The 24,121-nt window shown below is 32.4% G+C and overlaps 1 protein-coding gene across 4 annotated transcripts in view; it reads left to right on the forward strand.

Annotated features, from left to right (window-relative positions):
• LOC146541720 (pseudouridylate synthase RPUSD2-like) overlaps window positions 1-24,121 on the forward strand; it is a 314,100-nt gene that overhangs the window by 281,129 nt on the left and 8,850 nt on the right. For all 4 annotated transcript variants that reach the window (XM_085190829.1, XM_085190821.1, XM_085190848.1 and 1 more), the window contains 4 exons: window positions 8,873-8,959; window positions 15,969-16,056; window positions 17,579-17,801; window positions 19,380-19,467. In XM_085190829.1, the coding sequence (XP_085046955.1) occupies window positions 8,873-8,959; window positions 15,969-16,056; window positions 17,579-17,801; window positions 19,380-19,467 (486 nt within the window). The remainder of the gene's footprint in view (window positions 1-8,872; window positions 8,960-15,968; window positions 16,057-17,578; window positions 17,802-19,379; window positions 19,468-24,121) is intronic.

Raw genomic sequence — 24,121 nt, forward strand, 5'->3', positions numbered from 1 at the left:
GTAAAGTAAAGTACAGTGTCTTGACACTAAATTGTCTCTGCCTTATGCGGGGTAAAGTGTGAAACTGACAATAAATCTCAACGTGAAATCATCAAAATGAATATGAAATAATATTCCTAAAACAAAAATATACCTCTACCGTTCGTGTAAAGATTGTTTCTGGTGCGCGTATTACAGATCCCTTTACTTGTTTTCGTAGATCCCTTTATTCTCCTCGGACTTTTAGATTGGACGCCTTGATTTATAGCGCTGTGTGTAGGTAATATTTTATTCGTACGTTACTATTGTTTTTTCTTGAAATATATGGGTATTTTATATCATTAAATCATTTTTGATGATTAATATTCTTTATATTAAACTAGCGGACGCGCGCAGCTTCGCTTGCGTATTTAAGGGTGAATTCTAATAACTCATGAAACATGTGTTCAATGAAATATTTTTAAGAGTCTAAATTACACTTTTTATAAAAATCGGTGGCGATTTAAAGATTTTTCCATACAAACTTTCAACCCCTTATTTGCACCCTTAGGAGGTGAATTCTAGAAAACCATGAAACATATGTTTAATTATATACGTTTAAGAGTCTGAATTTCAAATTTTATAAAAATTGGTGACGATTTAAAAAAAAACTATACAAATTTTCAACCCCTCATTTGCACCCTTAGGGGGAGAATTCTAGAAAACGATGAAACACGTGTTCAATTAAATACTTTTAAAAATCTAAATTTCAAATTTTATAAAAATCGGTGCTGATTTAATTTTTTTTCCATACAAACTTTGAACCCCTATTTCACCCCTTTAGGGTTAAAATTTTTCAAAATCCCTTCTTAGTGGATGTTCAGATTACGAAAGTAAACTTTTGTCCAAATTTAACGTTTCTACCATCAGCGGTTACGGCTGTGCGTGCGTCTTACCTCAGTCAGTGAGGACAAGTCCTTTTATATATATAGATTACTCATTTGATAGTCGTGGGGCAGCATTCAAATTTAAGCGCGACACAACTATCGCCGTTCGATTCTTACTCGGGGGAATAAATATATAGTATTTTTTCGCTCTGGTACATAAAACCACGGCATTAAGTTACGTCAAAAAAACGTTAAAAACGTTAAATATCTTACTAGATTCTCCGCCTATAACTAAAATACAAATATAATTTAAACAATTCTAATCAAACAAAAGTATCGTCGGCTAGAGTGTAAATCAACTGGCTATTAAGCAAATTAATAGAAGATAACTGAAAATTAAAAGCTGTTCTTAAAAAACTATTTATTATTACAAGGTATAAATAAAGGTAAATTTTGTACGTTTTTTACATTTGCAAATGGTATAAAAATGTTCCTAACGAAAAAATAAAAAACGACTACAATAACATACGTAATATCAACCATTTGTACTTAGTATTTGATTAACATTTTCCATATATGAAGACAAAGTTTTATCAAAGAAGGATCCTCCCACGCACCCATATCTGTACGACGCAAGTAGATCAAAAGTTGGCAACACTGTAACAAATGCGTACAACTCGCAAATGTTCTAAATAATTTACGAGCGCTCATCATTTCTGTTTGAGCTCATTCATGTTGGGGTTACGGATGTATTATTACTTGTGCTTATGTCACGTCTGAGGAATAGGAGTTTTCGTACTGGATATATGAATATATCTGTTTTAGTATGTTGTTGCTATAGGCTGAGGCCAGTCGTGGTGCTGCGATTGTTAACGCGACAGGTTGTGGCTTCGATTCCCACTTGAGGAAATCAAATATTTAATATTTCCTCCTTTTTCGTCGCTCTACTCTAAAGCGAATATAACATGTTTAAGAATATTATCTAACGAAATCTGTTACTTTATTTTTTAATGCAACCTAAAGACCTAGTGATACATTTAATATAAAAAACAATGATCCCGACTCGACTCCATAGTTGTGTGTTATGTATGAATTGGGGATTATATATAAATTATTTTATGGTAGACAAGGCACGGCGTTCACTTCCGCCACTAAAACACGCAGTGTCTCGAAAAATTAGTCTAACATTTGGGAGCAGGGTGTCTTAATTCTCAATACGAACATAACACACACTGCCTACGCTGTTATGCGGTAAAAAATTATCAATATCCATCGTTCATTTCAATTTAATTAATTATATCAATACTTTTTGTCAATGCATTCGCAATTTAATTAATGCAATTATTTTAATTGAATTAATGCATTTTGTGCGTGGGTTGAAGGCTTAAAGATCTTTTATTGCTCTAGCAGTAACATGTTCTTTCTCGAATGGTGGGCGGAACCACGGACACGGGGTATAGCGTGCTAGCGTTTATTTTTAACATGCAAATTAAAGAATTTTACACTTTACTATTCTATTATATATTAAATGTCTTAATTTCTATACGTATTGATTAATTTCTCTATCATCTTAGATTTTATATCTTAGGTGTACTCTGTCTTTCACTGACTAGATAGATAATTATGAATAACAAAATATCACAACAATATGATTTGAATGAGGAATTTAAATCACATAGAAAATATATTTAGTTTCGAAAATTTAACAGTGCGTGAAGGACAAGTGTTTGAACACTCTTCGCCTTCTTCTTCTTCCCTCTGCCTACCCTGCTAAGATTAAGATAAAAAAATATTAAGCAGCAATTCACATAATATATTTTATTTATAACCACGAACCTCTCATCATACGAACCTCCTCCTCGAATAACCCGCAATTGCTACCCTAATGTGACACTGTAGGAATATAATAAGGATAATTTAAAGGTTTACATGAAATAATTACAGCTTAACCCAAAAAATTGTAAATGGTTTTATTTTTCATTGTATTTTACGTGCGTGACTTTGAATACGATGCTTGTGGGTTCATCCTCACTCGGGGAAGTTATTCATTATCATTTTCCCGCTATGGTAGACGAAATATAGCGGTGAGTTCCGCCACTCAACGTTTCTGAACATGTCTTGAAAATGTATAAAGAGAAGCTGTACTTCATAATCTTGTCAGATTACTCAGATACCCAATTTTATTTTCTCCTTTTATTAAGACATTGTTACGTTTAAGAAACAAAAAAAAACATTATATTTAATGAAATCTTGAAGTGCGTTGTTCCAACACTGACTAAGTACCCCATTTTTATACATTTGTAAATACTCTTTAGTCCATTGAAGTCGTAGATGAGAGCCAAATGTATAACACAAAAAGCTTCTTCTTGTATAAATACAGATTTAGCAGAAACTTTGAGGCAATTGTAGCTAAACTTTGAAACGTTTCATGTTTTCACAGAAAAAACATGTATAATATATAATACTACTTAGTTCTGGAAATGGAGTTTCCAGAAATCCTTTCTTAGCGTCTTAGTTAGAGTAGAGAAAGCCAAATTTCAACTTTTTAAGTTCAATAGGTTCGTCAGTATGTTGTCAGTTATTCACTCCGTAACGGAACGGATATAGAAAAGAAAAGAAAGTTAAATAAGTTATTTTCATTAAACGAAAAGGATAATAAAAATGAAACTTAAAAATACAAATCTCCACTTATAAATAGACCATTACACGACAATTTAAAATGAAGGCAAAGAAATTAACAGAATTCTTTTAAACAAGTGAATGAATTTCTGCAAAATTTCAACAACATTTTGGCAAATTGAGAAACTTTTTACTTAAACTTCTGTGTACATACAACTGTTAAGTTTCTTGATCCTAAGGCGGTGTTATCTCCGATTTTTCATCTTTACGCTTTTGTTTCCCAACAATTTAATTTGAACGTTCAAAATTACTGAGTTCCTTGCTCCGGAGATTTATATTAACAATGTCGGGAAAAAAGATAGAAGGATAAATGACGGAAAGAGGTTTCTAGGCAACAGAAAATGTGATAAAAAGTTTACTCTGAAGTTTTTAGATACGAAATGAACATTTTACGGTCTCGTTTTATTTAGCACGACGAAGACATTTTAGTGTTCAGCTTTAAGCCAGACTGGTACTAGGTAGTGTTAAATACACTTCGTTTTCTGTTTATTGCCCGTGCTCTAAACATTGCTGTCCTGCCAGATTAGGAAAAGAGAAGATCTAACCTTCCCCCAGGGAGGATCTACAAGCTTACACAATCGTCACGATTACATTTATACTCTGCTCCACTATGGTTATTGTATTAATATACATACATACATACATATCTTTGTAAATTATTTATAGGACTTTTTTTAAATATTTTTATTAGATAATTCCAAAAGCTAAAAAATATAGGCTATAGCTTTCAAGTACCTTTTTTTATTCAAACTACGAGTTACTTCTTTCTACTTCTACTACTTTCATAATATTCAACTCCATAATATTGGTATAAATATAAGTTTAATGATAAAAAAAATATTTCCATAAACAATACATTATGTGATATCGAGGACGACTTGAACTGCGGATCATCTCCTCAAAATCCAAATCGCTATCCTCCCCTAAAAGCTACCTCTGGATAAATGAAATTTTATATTAATGCAATATTTCAGACGGAGCCGCCTAATGAAATAACTTCAATTTATTCTTAACGTTCGGCACAAAGATTTATGTTGTTATTATATTTTCAATCTATACGAAATTTTGTATTAGTGTAGTGTATTGAATTGATTTTTCCGCCATATAGCAGGGTAGACAGAGTCAGAAAAATAATCTTAGGACACTCCGTCTCCTACTTCTTTTTAAATGGTTTTATTTAGCTCACCCCGTTTGTTTGTTTGTTTGGGTCAAATTTAGTAATTGAAATTTAACCCTCTTCCCGTTAACCGATTGATCTGAAATTTGGTATACGCCTTTGATTCTGGTGACAATACAATTATCCATATTCAATATTATTGTGAATCCAAGATGGCCGCCGCTACAAGATGGCGGACAACTTAGTTTTTTTCAATCCCATCAATATGGATATCAAATGAAAGGGCTTGTCAAGTAGAATTCAGTGGACTATACAAAATCAAAATCCAAGATGGCCGCCACTATAAGATGGCGGACAAGTTAGTTTTTTTCAATCCTATCAATACGGGTATCAAATGAAAGGGCTTGTCAAGCAGAATTCAGTGGACTATACAAAATCAAAATCCAAGATGGCCGCCGCTACAAGATGGCGGACAAGTTAGTTTTTTCGATCCCATCAATATGGGTATCAAATGAAAGGGCTTGTCAAGTAGAATTCAGTGCACTATACAAAATCAAAATCAAAGATGGCCACTGCTACAAAATGGCGGATAATGTAGTTTTCAATCCCATCAATATGGGTATCAAAATAAAGGGCTTGGTAAGTATAATACAGTATACTATACACAATTACAATATGAATCTCCCACCTAAGTCAAGATCTGGTATCCTGTCGAGGACTGTGTGGCTATAGGGTGCCTAAAAATGATACGTCGCTAGGGGTACCACCCAAGGTAAAAGGTAAAAGCGCGCCGAGAACTGTATGGCACTAGGTGGATAAAAATGATATGTCGTTAGCGTTTTCCCCTCAAGATTCAGGCACATCTTGTTGTACATAGCTTTGTCCCTCTATTGGACCTCTGGGGGGGTCGTTCGTAACATTCTCCATTAACCTTGCAATAATGAGACATCGAGCCTCATTTCAACGAATTGAATAGCACGAGAAATAAAAACTAAAAACTTAAAAATAAAAAAGTATAAAAATAATTTTAAGTTAAACGGTTTTATATTGCAGATAAATGTACTAAAAGCTAAAAAATAATTTCATAGAAATTATGATTACTAAAATAAAATCGTGGGGACACTTGCTACTTACCACTAGGTGGGTGAAGTCTCACGCTATGTCTTTCAATTGTAGATATTGGACGTGCCCCACGATTAAATTTTAGTAATCATAATTTCTATGAAATTATTTTTTAGCTTTTAGTACATTTATCTGCAATATAAAACCGTTTAACTTAAAATTTTTTTTATACTTTTTTATTCAATATTCAAGTCTACGCATGTTGAATAGCGCTACTTGGCTAAGAAATAAATCCTCAATTATTAAAATTTGACTCGTACTTTTATAATAATTATATCATTTGAAGGCAGTCGGGCGCATTGGCACAAGTATGCGACTGCGAAAGTGTCAGGCTGTGAGTTCGATTCTCACTCAAGAAAGTAAAATATTTAATTTTTATTTCCTCACTCTGGTAAGGAGACACAGCGTAGCATTAAGTCCCGCCTCTAGAATTCGGCGGAAAGTAGGTAACGGGAGTGTCTTAATCGGAACGAATTGTCTTAACACTAAGTTCCCAGGTTCCCTGTGCTCCACCAAACCAAACGCTTATATTTATTGAATTTGTAATGCCATATCTTTTAAAACTAGTGCTATGTAAATATAATTTACTTGGCTAAATAGAAAATTTCTCTAGAGCTTAAGTTAAACCGATTAGCAATAAAGTTAGCAACTCCCGCATGAGCTTTGATGCTAAAGTTTTCATTTGAGACAAATTTTCTTTGGAAAAGCTTGATAGATTTGTTCTATATTGAATTTGAGAGAGTAGGTATATCAAACAGACTCAGTTCAGGTACTGGCCTGGATATAGGTACTTATCACCATTTATTGCTTATTTTTGCTTGATAATGTATTAATAATGTTAATACCAAACCATTGTTTAATGGTTTGATAGTTTTATCAAAGCAGTTGATATTTCACCAAATGGAAGGGCAGAGCCTACCAAGCAAATTTCCCTAATTACACTTAAATAAAAAAAGAAGGGGCCAAAGTCACGCGGGGGCAACTGAAAAATGTTTTGAAAATGATTCGTAGTTGGCTTTGTTTTATATATTTGACAACATGCCAAAAAAGAGATAGCTAGGAAAACGTAAATATTTTCCTAAACTCATTCATTCCAACTCTTATAGGTAGGTATATCACTTAAGATATTAAATGTAAACCACTTTACGAATTAAATTTTATGCATGTGACCTCTCCGCATCACCGCAATCAAACATGACTCGCATCGTGTCGTCATCGCAGTAGTAAGCGAAGGAACGCAAATTTAAAAAAAACGGTGAGATTTTATAACGTTGTAACTTTGGAAATAGTAGGACGATTTTGATGAAACGAAAACTATATAAATTTATATCTTCTTATACCATATATGAATAATTTTCGTGTTTAGTATATTCTATCTTTACTTATATTTATATATGTAAATTTATGTACATATAAGTACATAAATTTTCTAACACTTTTAGATCCGCAACAATTTTCACCTTTTCTCATACCTGTCGATTAACTGACATAATACATACATTACATATACTCGTATATAATATACTATTTATTCATTATATTTGTCATTTAAACAAAACATTCGTGACTCAGTCGTATTACTGATCAATGAGCTTAATTATAACATAACATTAAAAAGAAGCCCTAGGAGTGGCTACAGGCGTGCGGCATGCGACATTTTATATGGTTTATTTAAATACGTACTTTTGTAAATATACTATTATTTATGTAATCTGTATTATAAAGTAGTGTTTTTTATATCGCCGTATCCCAAACATAGCTGTGTAGGCATAGAGAACCTGAGATCCACTCCGTTCCCACTAAGACACCTCAGTTTTCTACTTTTCGCCGTACTCTGGGGGCATTGCGAGTTGCGCTTTCCCCCGTTACCAGTGGAACAACCTATTAGCACGGGGGCTGTGAGTTCGATCTCCATTCGGGGAAGTTATTAATGCAAATTGTTGCGGGATCCTTGCTAACGATGTTAGTATTTTAATACTAACTACATATTGCGTTTTAAAAGCAACTTTTTTAATCTACTCTAAAAAAAACTACGACCTTTTTATTTTCATTTTGTTAATATGTTAAATATCAGTTCACTGTTATTTTATTATACCTACTAAAATGTATAATCTTCCAATTAATTGAATTAGTTCACCTTCATTAAAACATAATACTTATAAAGCTCTCGAAGCTTGCTACCAATTCTCAAGGGGATAAAATAGAGCGAATGGATGAATTTTTCCTATATTTTCCACCGATGAAATTCCAAACCAGCCCAGCATCCCTGAGGGAGGTCAGCATTCTGGGCACATCTTACGCCGCAATCATATGATGGATAAATTCTATTATACTGTCGTAGATTCGAATAAAAGAAGATAAAGCTGTGTACATATATGTATATAAACATTGCGTACACTTCCTTCAGTCAATATCTCGAAAATTGAAAGGAAAGTGGGGAACGGACTGTCTTAACACTAGGTTCCTTCTGCTTATTCTGCCATATGCGGAATACAGCGGACAAAAAGATGAAGTATAGAACTCACAGCATATATAGAACAATTTGCCAGCTAATTTGGAACCACTCGGCTCCAATTTAACTGGTTTTAAAGTAGGAACCTATTTTAAAATGAATTTGATACTAATTAGTGAACAAATTCTGTACGATAATGTCGTAATCTTCAAGTAAGCTGTTAAAAATGAAGACGAGTAACGATATAAATATTTTCTGTATTACAAAATATATCTTGATGTTGGTCGAGTAAATCTTGGAAAATAATATATAATAAATATATTTTAAAATCCCCTTCACACAATAGAAAAGAAAAACATTTCTATTTTCTAAAAAAAACTTATAGTAGTATTTTAAACCCGCGCTTCTTGAAAACTCTAGAAGCGTTCTGACCACTAAGCCATATCAGAGAACGACGAAGTCCAAGAAGCGCGAGGTCAAATAAAATCACTTTAAAAATGCTAAAAATATTTAAATAACAAATCCAATTCTACGAAATGTGTTTTGAAATCTCATACATACATTTCAATTACATTTATATGTATATACATAGTAATATACTTAGATACAAAAAGATATCAGAAGATTCATTCTAAAATATCAATTCTTTTGTTGCAGGGTGAAAAAGATAACGGGAAAAATTGCATACTATCTTGCGAGAAAAGGAAAGCTGACGACTCGGATATTAACAAAGACTTAAAGAAGGTTTGTAATTTTTCATATTATTTGCTTCTTTTAGATATCTCAGCTTGCAATAGAGCTTAGGTAATAAATTTCAGAAAGAGAGATCACGGAATTTCGATTTATATTTTTCTGAATATGAAAATACTTCTAGTAACTTCAATTCTTCGACTTCAGCAGCATGGTTAAATATAAATAAATAAGAATTGACTAAACACATATTGATATCGAGTTTTTAAGCGGCCGAGACAAATATGATATAATATTAAATTATAATCTTTCTAGATAAATTATAATCGCAAAAAAGATTAATTTAAATACTAACTGGTTCTTGAGATCAGTGCGTTCAAATAAATACACTCCTAAGATACAAAAACAGGCATTAGTAGCGATTAAATATATATAAAAAATAAATATTTATACAGTTTTCAATACTTTTACCATTTTGACTATACATACATACACTTATGAATATTAATCAAATTCTGCATCATATTTCTATGAAATATAGGTTCAAGTTCTCTCTGCCTACTCTAGAAGGGTGTACAGCGTGAAAGTAAAAAAAAAATAATAAAAAAAATGTACTCGTATTGTATGACACATTCATTACGAGTGGCCCTAGTAAGGTTTCATTTCCTTTTGATAAAGTATGCGTTATAATAATTATATTGGTTAATTAACGTTATACTCAAAAAATGTATAATAGTAATTGGAGAAGATGACATCATTACACACAGTACGGAGTGCCTTAACAATAGGTTCTCTCTGCTTTATGCAGTATACACTAATATAATCATCATTTATTATACAAAAACCATTGGACGAAATATTACAATAGATGGCGTTGTTTTAAAAAAAAATGGTATTGGCACTTGTGAGGATGTATAGAGCAAAAAAAATATTTGATTAAAATCTTAACTTCTGTGCTATTTTAGTAGTATATCCGCATCTTCTATATTTTGCCAAGATAGACACACACTCCAATTTCACAATCCACCACAGTTTTCGGAAACTTTTTTCCTCGTCATCAACCAAACTGGAACCCATAATTTTCTAAGTCCGATCCATACCAGCTGTATTCCGATAAAGAAATGTAGAGAAACTCGCCCACTCTCTTCATATCGTTTAAGAGTAAGGAACTCTAAGCCGTTGCTGGGACGTGCGACAAAAGGGTTTGAGGGGATTCTTTGAAATAATCCAACCCAATTAAATTCGAAATAACTTATGCAATAAAAGAACTATAATTGCGTATTTACTTATGAACATGCAAACTCATAAACTGAACTAAACCTTACAAGATACGAATGTAATGAAGACATTTCATTTGCCTCAGCGTGCATTAAGCCTGGAATACACTGAATGGTTTCGATCACGCACCTATCGACAGATAGAATCGACCACCAAAGCTCCCCCTTTCTTTGAAGAAAATACCATTTTGATACTTATAGCGCTTGCAATAGAGTATAAGTTCGTGTAATACAAGTTGAAGGTGTAGATAGATAGCATGAAATAAATGTTGTGTGATACTACTAACATTTAGAACTTGAGACAATATTTTAATAATTGTTTTAGTTTGTTTAGTTTTGTTTTCTTTAAAATATATATGACAGCCTTGTACGTTTCATTACTATTTTCGGTATTATCGTTAATGTTTGTTTAGTCTGTCTGTATGTATAGAGCGATTATGCAAATCTCGGGTACTCTTTTTTATGGGATTTTTTGTTTTATCATCATATTAAAATGTGTTATATATATATCTCTTAAAAGTCAATATAAAAACAATTACTTCGAGCAAAACAGCTACTAATAAAAAATAAGAACGTTTGGTCGCTAATAAAAAAAACCCACATACTCAATTTTAAACTTTGTATGACCTGTTTAAACAAAAATCTAAATCGTTTGAAGTAACTTTAACGATCTGTAAAAGCAGCACTCAGAGCCAGAGTAAACACGAACGGCGGCCAAACTAATTGTTAGATATTTTAAACTCATAAAACGGTTTAGATGCACATCGAGAATTGAATACACATTGAATCGCACGCATTGCGAGGCACTCTGCCAAATAGCGATCTCTGGCACAGATCAATTTATGTCACTTACCGTGGTTTATACAGGTGGATTATTGTATTAGAATACAAGTTTGAGGAGAATCGTATCGTAGGAGATAATATTGAATTTAATAGGAATATATCCATACCTATATTATAAATTCGAAAGTAACTCTGTCTGTCTGTCTGTCTGTCTGTCTGTCTGTCTGTCTGTCTGTCTGTCTGTCTGTCTTTTCCGCAATCAGGGCCAAACCGCTAATTTAATTGTAATAAAATACTCATATAGAGATACTTGAGGGTCCCGGGATGAACATAGGATACTTTTTTTTTCTCATATTTGCGATATTTTCGATATATACCAATATATTAAAATAATTAATTTGACAAGCAATTTATTCCGCCATGTTAATAACAATCGTCGCTACACGTTGCTAAGCAACGGCTTGCAAAGTTTGTTGTTTTAAGAAAACGTCACCCAAAGTGAGTTTGCTTAATGCATACATGGCGCGCGCCGATATAGATTTGTATACATTAACAAAAATTAGATGATTTCTATAATCTGATATTCATCCTTATGAAAATAAATATAATAGTCACTTTTAGCATTTCATCTTGATGGAAATTATAGTTTACTGTATAACATTCTAATAAATAATTAAGATGTCACTGATTCCAAATGACCTAGCCTACGAGTGGTATAGTATGACCGACGCGAACGGGCAGATGACTTTGATAATTTTGTAAATTTTTATATATTTTTGAATTACTATTATTTTTTATGTAATTATTTGCTGCTTATAATTAATTTATCTCAGTTCGGTTATCTATACCGATGTTATATACTTAAAATATTGTAATTTTAATCATTTGGGATTTTATTTAATATTGTTCGCAAAAATTAATAATTATTTAATATAGAAAAATGAACAAACTTTAGGTACTTTTTCTAATATTAAGAATTTCCTTTAGTTACTTTTACTTCTTTTGTTTGTTCATTTCGGTTACTCAAATATTTTTTCTAATAATAAATCTCCACTTATTATTATTTTTTTAACTTATTTTAATTATTTAGGCTTATATTTTCGCGGGCGTAGCCGCGTCCGGGCCCACTAGTATTCCTATAAATTTATATCCAGGCTTTGTTTGCTTAAAATTGATTTATTTGAAACATATATTTCGCTCTCTGGGTTATATTGCTACGCATATACAAAACTATATTTAAGTCTTTCTCTATTAAGAGCTATTTATTTTTTTCAAAATACTAAACAAGGCCATGTAAAATTTAATAAAGTTCAAAGCCTTCGCGTCCCAAGATCGGGATCATTTTGTTTTCATTATCTCCGCAAAGTGTCCTGCAGAGGTCGTGCTAAATTTACGACTGAGTCGTGCACTCCCACCTAATTTAAATACATTAGATATCTTAAAAGAAAAGGTTTTGGCTTGCGACGGATGAATGGACAAGTTTTTTTATATTCCTTTCACAGCAATTTCCGGCGAAATAATTTAGCCTTTGTGTATTTTAATGAATTTTCGTGAAAACTGATTGGATTTTGTTGTTCTGACGGGCTTTATAGTATATATCATTTATTATTTATATATCCCCTCTATAGACCTTCAGGGAAAAGGATATACAGTCTCCCTCCTTTTATTTAGATTTGGACAAAACATTGGCTTTCAGTCTTCCCCATAAAATACAGAAAGGACTCAAGATATTTTTTTCTTTATTAAATTCTCTTAAACTAGGAGTTATAGCACAGTTCGCACAACAATGTGCTTATCCCATACAATTTTCACGTATTTATCTCTCCATAATTACTACTTATAATCCAGTTACACGCGTTGATAGGATTGGTTTGCCGTGTTCCCTATATATTTTTTTTTTATTTCACGCTGTATCCCAGCAGGTAGGGTAGAGTTAGGCTAGTGGTAATTCCGCTCCCCATTACCCAATTTTCAAGACATTGAAAGTGCGGATCTTAACGTCGCCATTCATCTTCTAATCACAGCGAGTTACTTATCCTGTATAAATGATCCAAAAATACATAAGTACTAGTTGCCAGATTTAACGCAGAATAAACACAATTATTTTTAAAGTTCAATTATTAACGGAGTGACCGATGCGAATGAATGTTTAATGGCTCGCTTTGAGTGAGCTTTTGAATTAAGCTACAATATATTTTATAATATGAAATAACGTTGTTCCTGCAAACGACATTTTGAAGTACTCCACGTAAAACGTTTATTAGTTATAAAATATACGGTTTTTAACATTTAATTTGGCTTCATTTGCTTGGTTGAATATTTTGCCTTTTTTATACTGGAAGGAGTATTTTTAGTTAATAAGGCTGGGACGTTTAATATTTAATTTTAATGTCGTATATTAATACCTTTTTTTAAAATACGTTATACTTCTTACATAATATGTAGCATGTGAGACAAAGGGTTAAGACATTTTGCTCCCCACTTCGATCAATCTTCGAAATGATGCCTGTTGAGTGACGGAACTCAACGCCGCGTTCTTTTTCTTATTAGATAAATGAAAATAATTCATTCTACGATAGTCGATAAAATAAATTTGCACAAGGCAAATGACTTTTCACCTTTTTAAAACATTTGTATAATATTTGACTGATCGTGATTTTTTTATGTCCAATTCTCACTCACTACGCTTTTTATATATATTTTTCCTCAAAAAGATAGAAAAAAATTAAAAAATAACCCAAAAACCTACTCATTCAATTGTATATAAGCAAAGCGCTAAATAAGTTACTCAATAAAGAGTTGTACAAATATGCAACAAGCTACAGTTTTCAGTAAACATCCAATTTCTACATAATTATATGACTGAAAACTCGCCTAAGTGAAGACACGTACAATGGAATGAGCAAAATCTCATGGCACGTAGATTGTTTCGTTTTAAAAAAAACTTTTCTCATTTCGCCGGCGGCGCTGCGAGGAACTTTTTATAAGCGTTTCTTTCTAACAATGGAAATGTTCTGTCAATTTAATATATTATATGGATTTATAGCCTTATCTTGGGTAAACCTTGGTTTTCTTTTCGATTTCACTCTGTTTTCCGCTTATTGCAGAGTAGGCAGAGGGAGAGACCCTTGAACCTTAGAGCTAGCATAGTAGAGAAGGGAAGTATTTTAACTTTAACTAGGTTCCTTTTGCCTACCCGGCATACCCAGCGAGATACAGCGTAAAGCTAAAAAAGTAGATCACGCCACTCACATCCGTCAAAAATGATTGATGCATAATTTGATCAATCCCATTATTGGCTTAAGCTAATATTGTGTCTGTACACAGAAGGTCGTTTAATATGTTAATGTAAATATAATTACTTTTAAAATTTTGAATCCTTCTGTCTTCATGATAAACCTTTTTTTTTTAGTTTCACTTTGTATCCCGCAACGTATTAATTTTTTTATTGAAGCTGAACGGTAAAAATGTGGAAACGTCAAAATACGTTGAAATTTTTATATGCCTCTTACAATTTATTCTAGTAGTATCTCTGTATGGGGATTAAATACACTTTGTTCTAGTTTTTATACGTTTTCTAAAATTATTATTATAAAATGATATATGAAAAAAATCTTAAACATTATAATTTAACTAGCGGACGCGCGCAGCTTCGCTTGCGTATTTAAGGGTAAATTCTAATAACCCATGAAACATGTGTTCAATTAAATATTTTTAAGAGTCTAAATATCAAATTTTATAAAAATCGGTGGCGATTTAAGAATTTTCCCATACAAACTTTCACCCCTTTATTTGCACCCTTAGGGGGAGAATTCTAGAAAACGATGAAACACGTGTTCAATTAAATACTTTTAAAAATCTAAATTTCAAATTTTATAAAAATCGGTGCCGATTTAAATTTTTTTCCATACAAACTTTGAACCCCTATTTCACCCCTTTAGGGTTAAAATTTTTCCAAATCCCTTCTTAGTGGATGTCCAGATTACGAAAGTAAACTTTTGTCCAAATTTTACGTTTCTACCATCAGCGGTTACGGCTGTGCGTGCGTCTTACCTCAGTCAGTGAGGACAAGTCCTTTTATATATATAGATAATTCAAAACTATCTACATATATGTAGGTATTATAAATGTGAATATTCTCCTGAGTGAAGTTTTAATTTGCATAATGGACTAATTCTAAATCTACCTATTCAAATAATATTTTTTTTCTTCAGTAGTTATATATGTATAAAAAAGATTTTAGGTTAGGTTAGATTCATTCGATGGTAGCTTTCACCTCCAGGAGATTTTGAAATTTATTTATTTTTATTTTCCCGACAATACAAGAAGCAGCGTTGAGTTCCGCTGCCCATGGCAATAGTATCTAGACTCTCCACTCTCCGCTTTACGTAAAGGATATTAGTTAAGGCACTTCAATTGCTAATAGAATTCTCATGTTAATATGATTGGATATCAAGTGCCTACTCTACTGAAATATTATGCACATTACTGAGTATTACTAAAATAAACACACTACACTCAAGGAGCATTTCTCGTAATTGATTAATTCTGAGATTCTATACGGATGTATGTTTTTTTTAGCTTCACGCTATATCCCTCAGATAGTAGGTTAGGCAGAGGAAACCTAGTGTTAAGACACTTCATTCCCCACTTTCGCCGAAATCTGTAGATATAACGCAAAGAGTAGAGGAACTTAACGCCGCGCTTTGCCTTCACAGAAGGGCGAGGAAATAAAAATAGTAAACATTTCATTTCCTCGAGTGGGAATTGAACCCACAACCATTACGCTGACAGTCTGACGCGCGCTGCCGGACTGCACCGCCTCTCATAAATTATCAGCCTCATTAATTAACTTTAATACTAAATTATACTATCATCTAAAGTTATTTACATCAAGCGGCAATCGAATTTACACTACAATTAGAACAAAAGAAAGTTCCGCGACCACTTTTCTAAATGCTCTCCAAAGTTGGTTAACTATTTATTGATTTTTATTGTTCCAGGCAAAGCTCGAAACAAAGGCGTTGAAAGCGAAGAGGCCGGGATTCACAGACGATAGATATAACGAAACCTCGTACTACATTGAAAATGGTTAGTGTCTTAAAAATATATTCCCTATAGAGAATTTACCCATTTTATTTGACTATTTTGAAGCATTAGATGCTTGTTTACTATGATTATTTTGTATAGCGTCTTAATGAGGAAGGGAGAAACTTAACAACAGGTTCCCAGATTCCTTTTGACTACCCGGCTATATGAGAGTGAAGTTTAGCTTATTGTAATGTAAAAATAACCAATTCAATTTTAGCTTTTATATACCTACGTCTGAAGATTGAGAACGGAGTGATTGATCACTTAAATATAGATATAAATTGCAAAGTCCAAACATGTGGGATTTAATAGCAAATACAAAGTTCTACAATTTAGAATTATACTTAGTTAAGGTGATCATAGGTATTGTATTCGCCGAGTTGGTAACAAATCACGCAGTGTTCCGAAAATATGTCAGAAAGTGGGGAAAGGGAGTGTCTCAACACCAGGTTTTCTCTGCCGATATTACTTCGCGAGAAAGTGTGAAGCTGATAAAAAAAAGTTATATACTTTGGCCCTTAACTCGCTCTGACTTCAACGCAAGGTTAACGTTTAAAAATTAATAAACCGCGAATTGAGTTTTTTATTACCACTGCACTGGTTTTCTTATACTTTTCTAAGACGAACTAATGTACGTTTTATGCTACTTTACATTTCATCTATACATAAACTTTTGAAAGGCCGTAGCTAAAATATTGTATGAGAGTCAAGATTAAGCTCGTTTCGGAGAAAAAGAAACAGTTTATGATTGTATTAAACTATAAGTTTAATTTCCCGTTTGTACTGTAAAAATAGAAAAAAGTTATGAACTTGAATTGAAAAAATTAGTTCCTTGAAATAAATGCCCAAACACTCGCGTTTAAAAAGTCAAAATTTTATTGAAATGAAACACTACGCGTGTTTCATAAATATCATAAAATCAAAACAAACGCGGAGAGAACATAGCATTAAGACACTCCGTTACCAAGTTTCGAGACATAGCGTTATGAGTAGCGGTACTCAACGCCGCGCTTTATCTTGTAACTAAATCTAAGAACCGAGTTGGAATCTAACCCACGACCGTTCCTATCCAGACAGTGTGTCGCTGCGCCAGAACAGTTTCATTTTAATGAAAATTTTAATCTACTTTAGACACAATCACGCCAACACAATTTGATGAGTCACAATATTCTAATAACGAAGTTTAATATAAATCAGTGTAAAACAGGTACGGAAGCCTGTTGAGCCAGTCTTAGTCATTTTACCGCAGTGCCGTAGTTCCTGCAAGGTTTTGTAGGCGTAAATGGATGGTGTTTCTTGTAAACAATTTTTAATTATAATATTACTTAGATTTATAATTATGATCTTTAAGTAATTAGATGTAAATTTACATAATTAACTTTACAGAGTTTTTGCAAAATTTCATATATAATAAGTATACATAAATGTATTGCAAATTACGTTCATAATTTACAAATTCAAATAGTTTCCATTGTTATCCAATATTTCTAATAAATTCACCTTTCACCATTTAAATTTGCAGGCCTCAGGAAAGTATATCCTTATTATTTCACTTTCACAACGTTCACCAAAGGAAGATGGGTTGGCGAGAAAATCCTTGATGTATTCGCCAGAGAATTTAGGGCGCATCCGGCCGCTGAATATGAAAGGTGCATACGAGCTGGTACCCTAACCGTCAACTATGAAAGGGTTGATCCTGACTACAGACTCAAACACAACGACCTGCTAGCCAACGTCGTTCATAGGTATTGCTCATTTTAAATTAACTCTAACTCATATAGTAGCTACTACTGTAGATAGCTTTTAAGATATAGATTATCATTTAGCACAAGAATTGCAAACGGAACTACCTGATGTTTACAATATATTTGCTGCTACACTTACGTTAGATAACGCGGAGGATACCGTAAAAGACTTCACTGTTATTAACAATATTCTTTCCTGTCTTACTTTTGTCTCTATGTAAAGGAAGTATTATATAGAACCGGTGTATTGGTGATACGATTCATTTTTTTGGTTCAAAACTAACCTATTAATTATATAAACAAAAATTTGACCATTAAAATGAATACGTTCAGAATTTGGTTTTAGCATTAGACACAAATTGTAATTCGTTTGTACATACAAGCCTTTAGTTATTGGAATGTCCTATTATCAAAATTTCAATCGAATGAGCACCGGATGAGCATGCGAGTGCACACAAAAATTTATTCTTTCTTACAGACACCAAGTCGACAGTTAAGCTGTACTTAACTTTTCTTAACGTGTTTCCCTTGTACCGTATCGCAAACAACCTTCGTGTCTAAAAAGTTAGATTCGATCAATTTTCTAATAGTTTTATGTCTATATTATTAACAAAAAAAAATCTAATTTTCATCCCAAATGTAAATTAACATAACTTTCAGGACAAAAACTGTTAGGAACGCAATCCTCTAACTTATTTTCGCTCACGCATGTTCATTTGTTGTCGTTTGGTCTCGTCTTATCTGTATTTCATACACCACGAGATCAGATTAATGGTACCAGTTAACTTGGATCTTGAGCAACGTTTTTTCATACCCTGGGATACCACCTGCGTAATCGTGCTATTACAATACACATATTTATATTCTCAATCGTCCTTTCAAATCACTTCTCATATATATCAGTAATTCTTATCGAAGAATGCTTTAGTGGAATGAAAAATAAGCAATATTAATTATTTATGCCTTATGCCTCCAAGATTTACGACATCTCCGACCTATCACTAAAAATATAAACTAAAATCGTAAATTGTTTATTTAACTGATGTTCAGGTCCATAAAATAACCGAGATATTTTATTATAGTCATTCTCAAAACAACAAAACCTATTACAAATACCTTTTATGTTTTATTATACGTTTATTTTTTACCTATTCGATGTTTACTACGCCACACTGGATTTCAACGTGAAAATCTGTCGTTTCCATCAAAGGCTTACCTACAAAGTTGTAAATGTTGACTCTTTTGAACTATTTCTTTTTAATTTCCATTCCCATAGCAACCATGTAAAAGAGTATTCATGGCAAGGTAAAAATTTTACATTATTTTGATGAAATAATGATTAAAATTTAAATAACGTTAAATTTTCCGTTTCGTCACATTAAAGTCCCATTGCACATTTATAAAAAAATGCACTAAACCCAAAACGAGAACGCAGATGATATCCAATTCAAAAAAACGTAAACAGCCGTAAATTCTAAACAACCCAAAAGAATCTGAGTGACGATTACCAAAGCTGACGATCCAGCTGCCGCCACATACTCCTGTCTGAACTCGTCCGTGACGTGTGTATCGTTACAGGCACGAAGTACCGGTGACCAGCCAACCTATCACCCTCGTTCATATCGACGAGGACATTGTCGTTGTCAACAAACCGGCATCTATACCTGTAAGTGGCAATTGAGACGGCCATACGTATGTTACGCTTCTATCGATGCTTTGGTCCTTGCATGCATTGACTTTTGTATTTTGTTTAGATTAGTGGGTAGTTTTAATTCGAGGTAAGTGGTTTTTTTTCTTATAAGGTAGTTCTGTAAGTTTTTTTTTTTTGTTTTGTTTAAATTGTTAAATGTTGAGCTTAAGCTAGTCTAGGAAAAGGAGTTACGTCCTTCTTCCTGGCATTCTACCCAAACTACATACGAGTATATCCATATATTTAATATAAATGATAATCCTAAAAATATATTATATTTTTTAGCTTCACACTGTAGTTCACACATAGCAGGCTAAGCAGGTAGAACCTAGAACCTAGTGTTAATACACTCCGTTCCCATCAAGACATTTCCGTTACCCACTTTCAACCGAATTCTGGAGACATTGCGTGTTGAATGTTGGAACTCTCAACGTCGTACAGCGCATCGTAGCAAAGTGAAAAAAATATTAAATATTTCATTTCCCCGAATGGGAATCGAGCCCACAAGCTGTCACATTTACAGTTGCACGCTTGTGCTCCTGCGCCACGGCTGGCTTCAATGTATTAATATTTAATAATTACATATTGATATTATTATTAAATATTTTCTTAATTTATTAAAAACTCAACTCCTCCAAATTATTATTATTAATGAAATATTTGAGCTGGAATCTAAGCTTTAAACGTGACTACGAAATGTTTACATGAGCTGAAATTAGGTAGCGTTGTCTATGGAAGCATCTCACAAAGTCCTTTCGCTTATACAAAGTGCCTTTAACAGGAAATAACGTTGCTACTCGTCGTATACATAATTATGTTTTATCTGACATCGCTAAGGTATTGCGATTTTTTTCCATTATATCGAAGAAATGTTTTGGTTTAAAATATTACATTATTATGATTATTAATAAAAGTTTCACCCTGCATCCTAGGGTAAGTAGTAGGCTAGGTAAGTAGATCGTACCTGGGAACCTAGTGTCAGACACTCCATTTCCATTACAACACTTCCGTTCCCTATTTTCCGCCGAATTCAAGACACTACAAGTTGAGTAGCGAAACTCAACGTCACGTTTTACCTTGTTTAAAAAACGATAAAATCAAAATATTAAATATTTTATTCCTCGAAGAGAAATCGAACCAGCAATCGCCGCGTTCACCGTCACACGTTTGTGCCTTTGCGCCATGACAATAGACGGCCGTTCTTTTATTTGAAAAAAACGTCTATTTTTTTTTATTGTATGATTGAACAAGTTATTTCATTATTTTATATTACTTCTGTTTTTCATTTTCTTTTATATAATATTTAATTTTATTGCATTCCGCCGTTCGATAGACACAATAACACAGTACAAAGAATATAATAACTTGTACTGTGCGCCTTTATGTTCGGAATTTATGGATGGTATAAACATGAATTCCATATATGGATTTAATATTGATACCATTTTATACTGTTACATAATAGATTTATAAAAATTCTATACTTTTAATATTAAGATATTTTAGAATTTTTAATATATAGAACGAACTCGTGGTACAGTCGCACAGCCTGTAGCTATGGGTTCGATTCCTCGAGGGAATGAATTATTTTCGCATGGTCGCTCTAATAACAATTTAAAAGCGATAAGCGGCATCGAGTTCCAATGGGTTGGAGGATTTCCAGGGGATTTTTTTATATTTGTAATTGATAAAATGGTAAAATAATTTTGCAATCACTTAATTTTTAACATGTCTAAAAATCTGGTTGGTAAAAAAATATATGTATAAATCTGTTCTATATACATTAAAGTTGATCTCAACTCACTATATTACGTCGAAAAATGAAATATCTTGCAAGACGCTTAAAAGTTGTGTTTAAGTTAGCAGTTTTCAGTTAACTACTCTTCAAAATATTGCTTAAACTTAAAATTTTCTTGAACTTTACACACATGATGTATTTAAAATAAATCATGTAAATATTAAAAATATATGTATATAAAAATAGAGGCCTTTTTAAGGAAAGTCAAACAAATATTAATAATAAGTTAAGTAATAAATGTATGTGTCACTTTCTTCTCTGTGTTTATTAGTAGCAAATTAAAACCGTAGTGGCGTTGTCTCACAGGACAGTGACTAACTTTTAACGCGATTGTTGTGAATTCAATTCCCACACACTAAATATATTCGAATTAAATCCCAAAAACAATCCTAAGGACAAAACTCGAAAATGATGAAATGATTTCTGTCCCACACAAGAAATGTATATATACGAACAAAGTAAAACTCAGTTAGTACTATATTCTGTCAAATTCGGCACGCTCTTCCCCCCCAAAATAAAACATAACTCAATAATTCATTTATGCCAAAAAGCCTTTATATTACATTAATAAAATATACCTGACTCTGTCCTCACAAGAAAGGGACTTCTATAGAAGATATCAAGATTAGGCCTCGGGCGTACTTAATAAATTAGTGTAATCACGGCGGAAAGGAATTCTTTGGCTAAAGGCAAGATGTCTCTTTCATTTATCATTAGTGAAACACGCGACTTTGCCTTTGATAATAATTTACACTATAAATAGCTAATTATAGTATGTGAAAATTTAACTATAATTATGCCTTTGGATAGATCCGATTTTCACTCGAAAATATATTTAGATTTTTCTAGTCTTTGTTAGTCCAAATTGGAGTTCTAAAACACCCAAGAGTTACACCAAGAGTTACATAGGAGTTCTTAAAAAAAAACAAGGCACTGTTTCCCAAAAAAGAGGGTGGAGTATCTTATCACGCCACATGATGCGTGAAACTAAAGAAACCCTTAAATCAACCTACTAAGTCTCGTCGACCAAACAGAACAGACATACAAAATTGTTGCATTTACATTATTAGTACGTATAGGCTATACAGCGTGTTCGTAAAAGTGGTAATTTTTATACGACGCAAGCGCCAAGTGACCGACCGTGTCCAATTATGTTGATTGATGCCGCTTCCAGGGAGGTCTCCAATCGGTAATGGTAAAGTGATATATTGTTGCAATACGTTTGCAACGGCCGATGTACAATGATAACATTGGTATTATCATAAATTACGAATCTCCTTATTTGGTATATATCTATGTATTTATAGATGGAGAACTTGTAGTGGATAATTTCTCTACTCTTTTTCTTTTTAAAACATGTTTTGGAAAATGTATAAGGCCATTCATGGCGCAGCGGCCAGACGTGCGACTGTAAACGTGACAGGTTGAGAATTCGATTCCCACTCGATAAAATGATATATTTAATAAATAGAACATTTTATTTTCATTTCCTCGCTCTGGTAAAGAGATAAAGGGCGTTGAGTTGCGCCATTCAATACACGATACATATAGTGTCTCCTCAATTTGGAACAAAGTGGGGAAGAAATTGTCTTAATGGAAACGGAGTGTTTTACTCTAGGTTCCCAGATTCCCTCTGCTATATGCGCAATACAGTGCGAAGCTCAAAAAAAAATAGAAATATTTTAAGTTGTAAATATTAAATATAAAAACTTTAAATGATATTTTATAATGTTATTGTAATATTAATTGTTGTCAATAAAATATATATAAATAAATTTAACGAACTATCCATGCATTTTGGACCTGTAGTATAGTTCCTTCTGTATACTAAATATACACACATACATAACAGATTTTTAAACAACATAGTAGATACTGCATTTAATTGATATTTTAAAATAAATTTATATAAATTTAAAAATATTTTTTTACTTACTATAATAATGCTATGCTATTTGGGTAGTTAGTTTTTTCAGCTATTTTGTGTCTTTTATTTTCTTTCCACTAATTTGAAACTTTTTAAAAAAATATATACTTATATATAATAATTACTTTAAATTGAAATTATTTTACTTAGATAACTTAAAATTAAATGCGCATTTTATGAATCATATTTTGATATTACTTCTTCAATATATAAACATTTCCAAAAGTTATTTATATATGGCTTTTAATATTGAATTTTTAAAAGTTCAAACTGTATTTACTGTAAACGTGACGGTTCTGAATTCGATTCACACTCGGCTTAGAAATTATATTAATTTCCTTATTCTACTTCAATTACAAAGGGTTGTGTTGAGTTCCGAAATCAACACGCACTACTTTGATTGCACAGAAAGTGAAGACCTCTGCTTACAGTGCTTTATGCGGAATACAGCGTGAAGCAACCCACGAATAAGTTATTATTTGTATAAAAATTTAATTATTTATTTTACCCTATTAAATCTTACACCATTTTTAGACTATACAAATACCTATTATAATATTTTCTTGTGGTAAACATGAAACAGGGACGTTCCATTTTATGAAATTATAACTTTTATACACAGCTTTGTGATAATGAAGGCATTAAAAGTCCTAAGCGAAATATCAAGGCAACTTCCAGAATGTTAAAAAACCTTTAGAAAACCGTTCTCCTTTTTTATGTTAATCTTTGTAGAGCTTACGTCAGGAAGTCTGTCTGTCAAAGTGTTTACTGCTGTTATATTTATTTATGAAGAGCATAATAGCTCTAACGTACAAAATGACAATGCAGAAATCATTATTAGGATTAGAATTGTCTAAATTTTTATTAATATTTGGAATTTTTAAAAGCTTTTTTAAAAAAAATAT

The sequence above is a fragment of the Heliconius melpomene genome, chromosome 1 (assembly GCF_056956725.1).
Source record: "Heliconius melpomene rosina isolate 202511_hmr_F chromosome 1, ASM5695672v1, whole genome shotgun sequence".
Classification (NCBI taxonomy): domain Eukaryota; kingdom Metazoa; phylum Arthropoda; class Insecta; order Lepidoptera; family Nymphalidae; genus Heliconius; species Heliconius melpomene.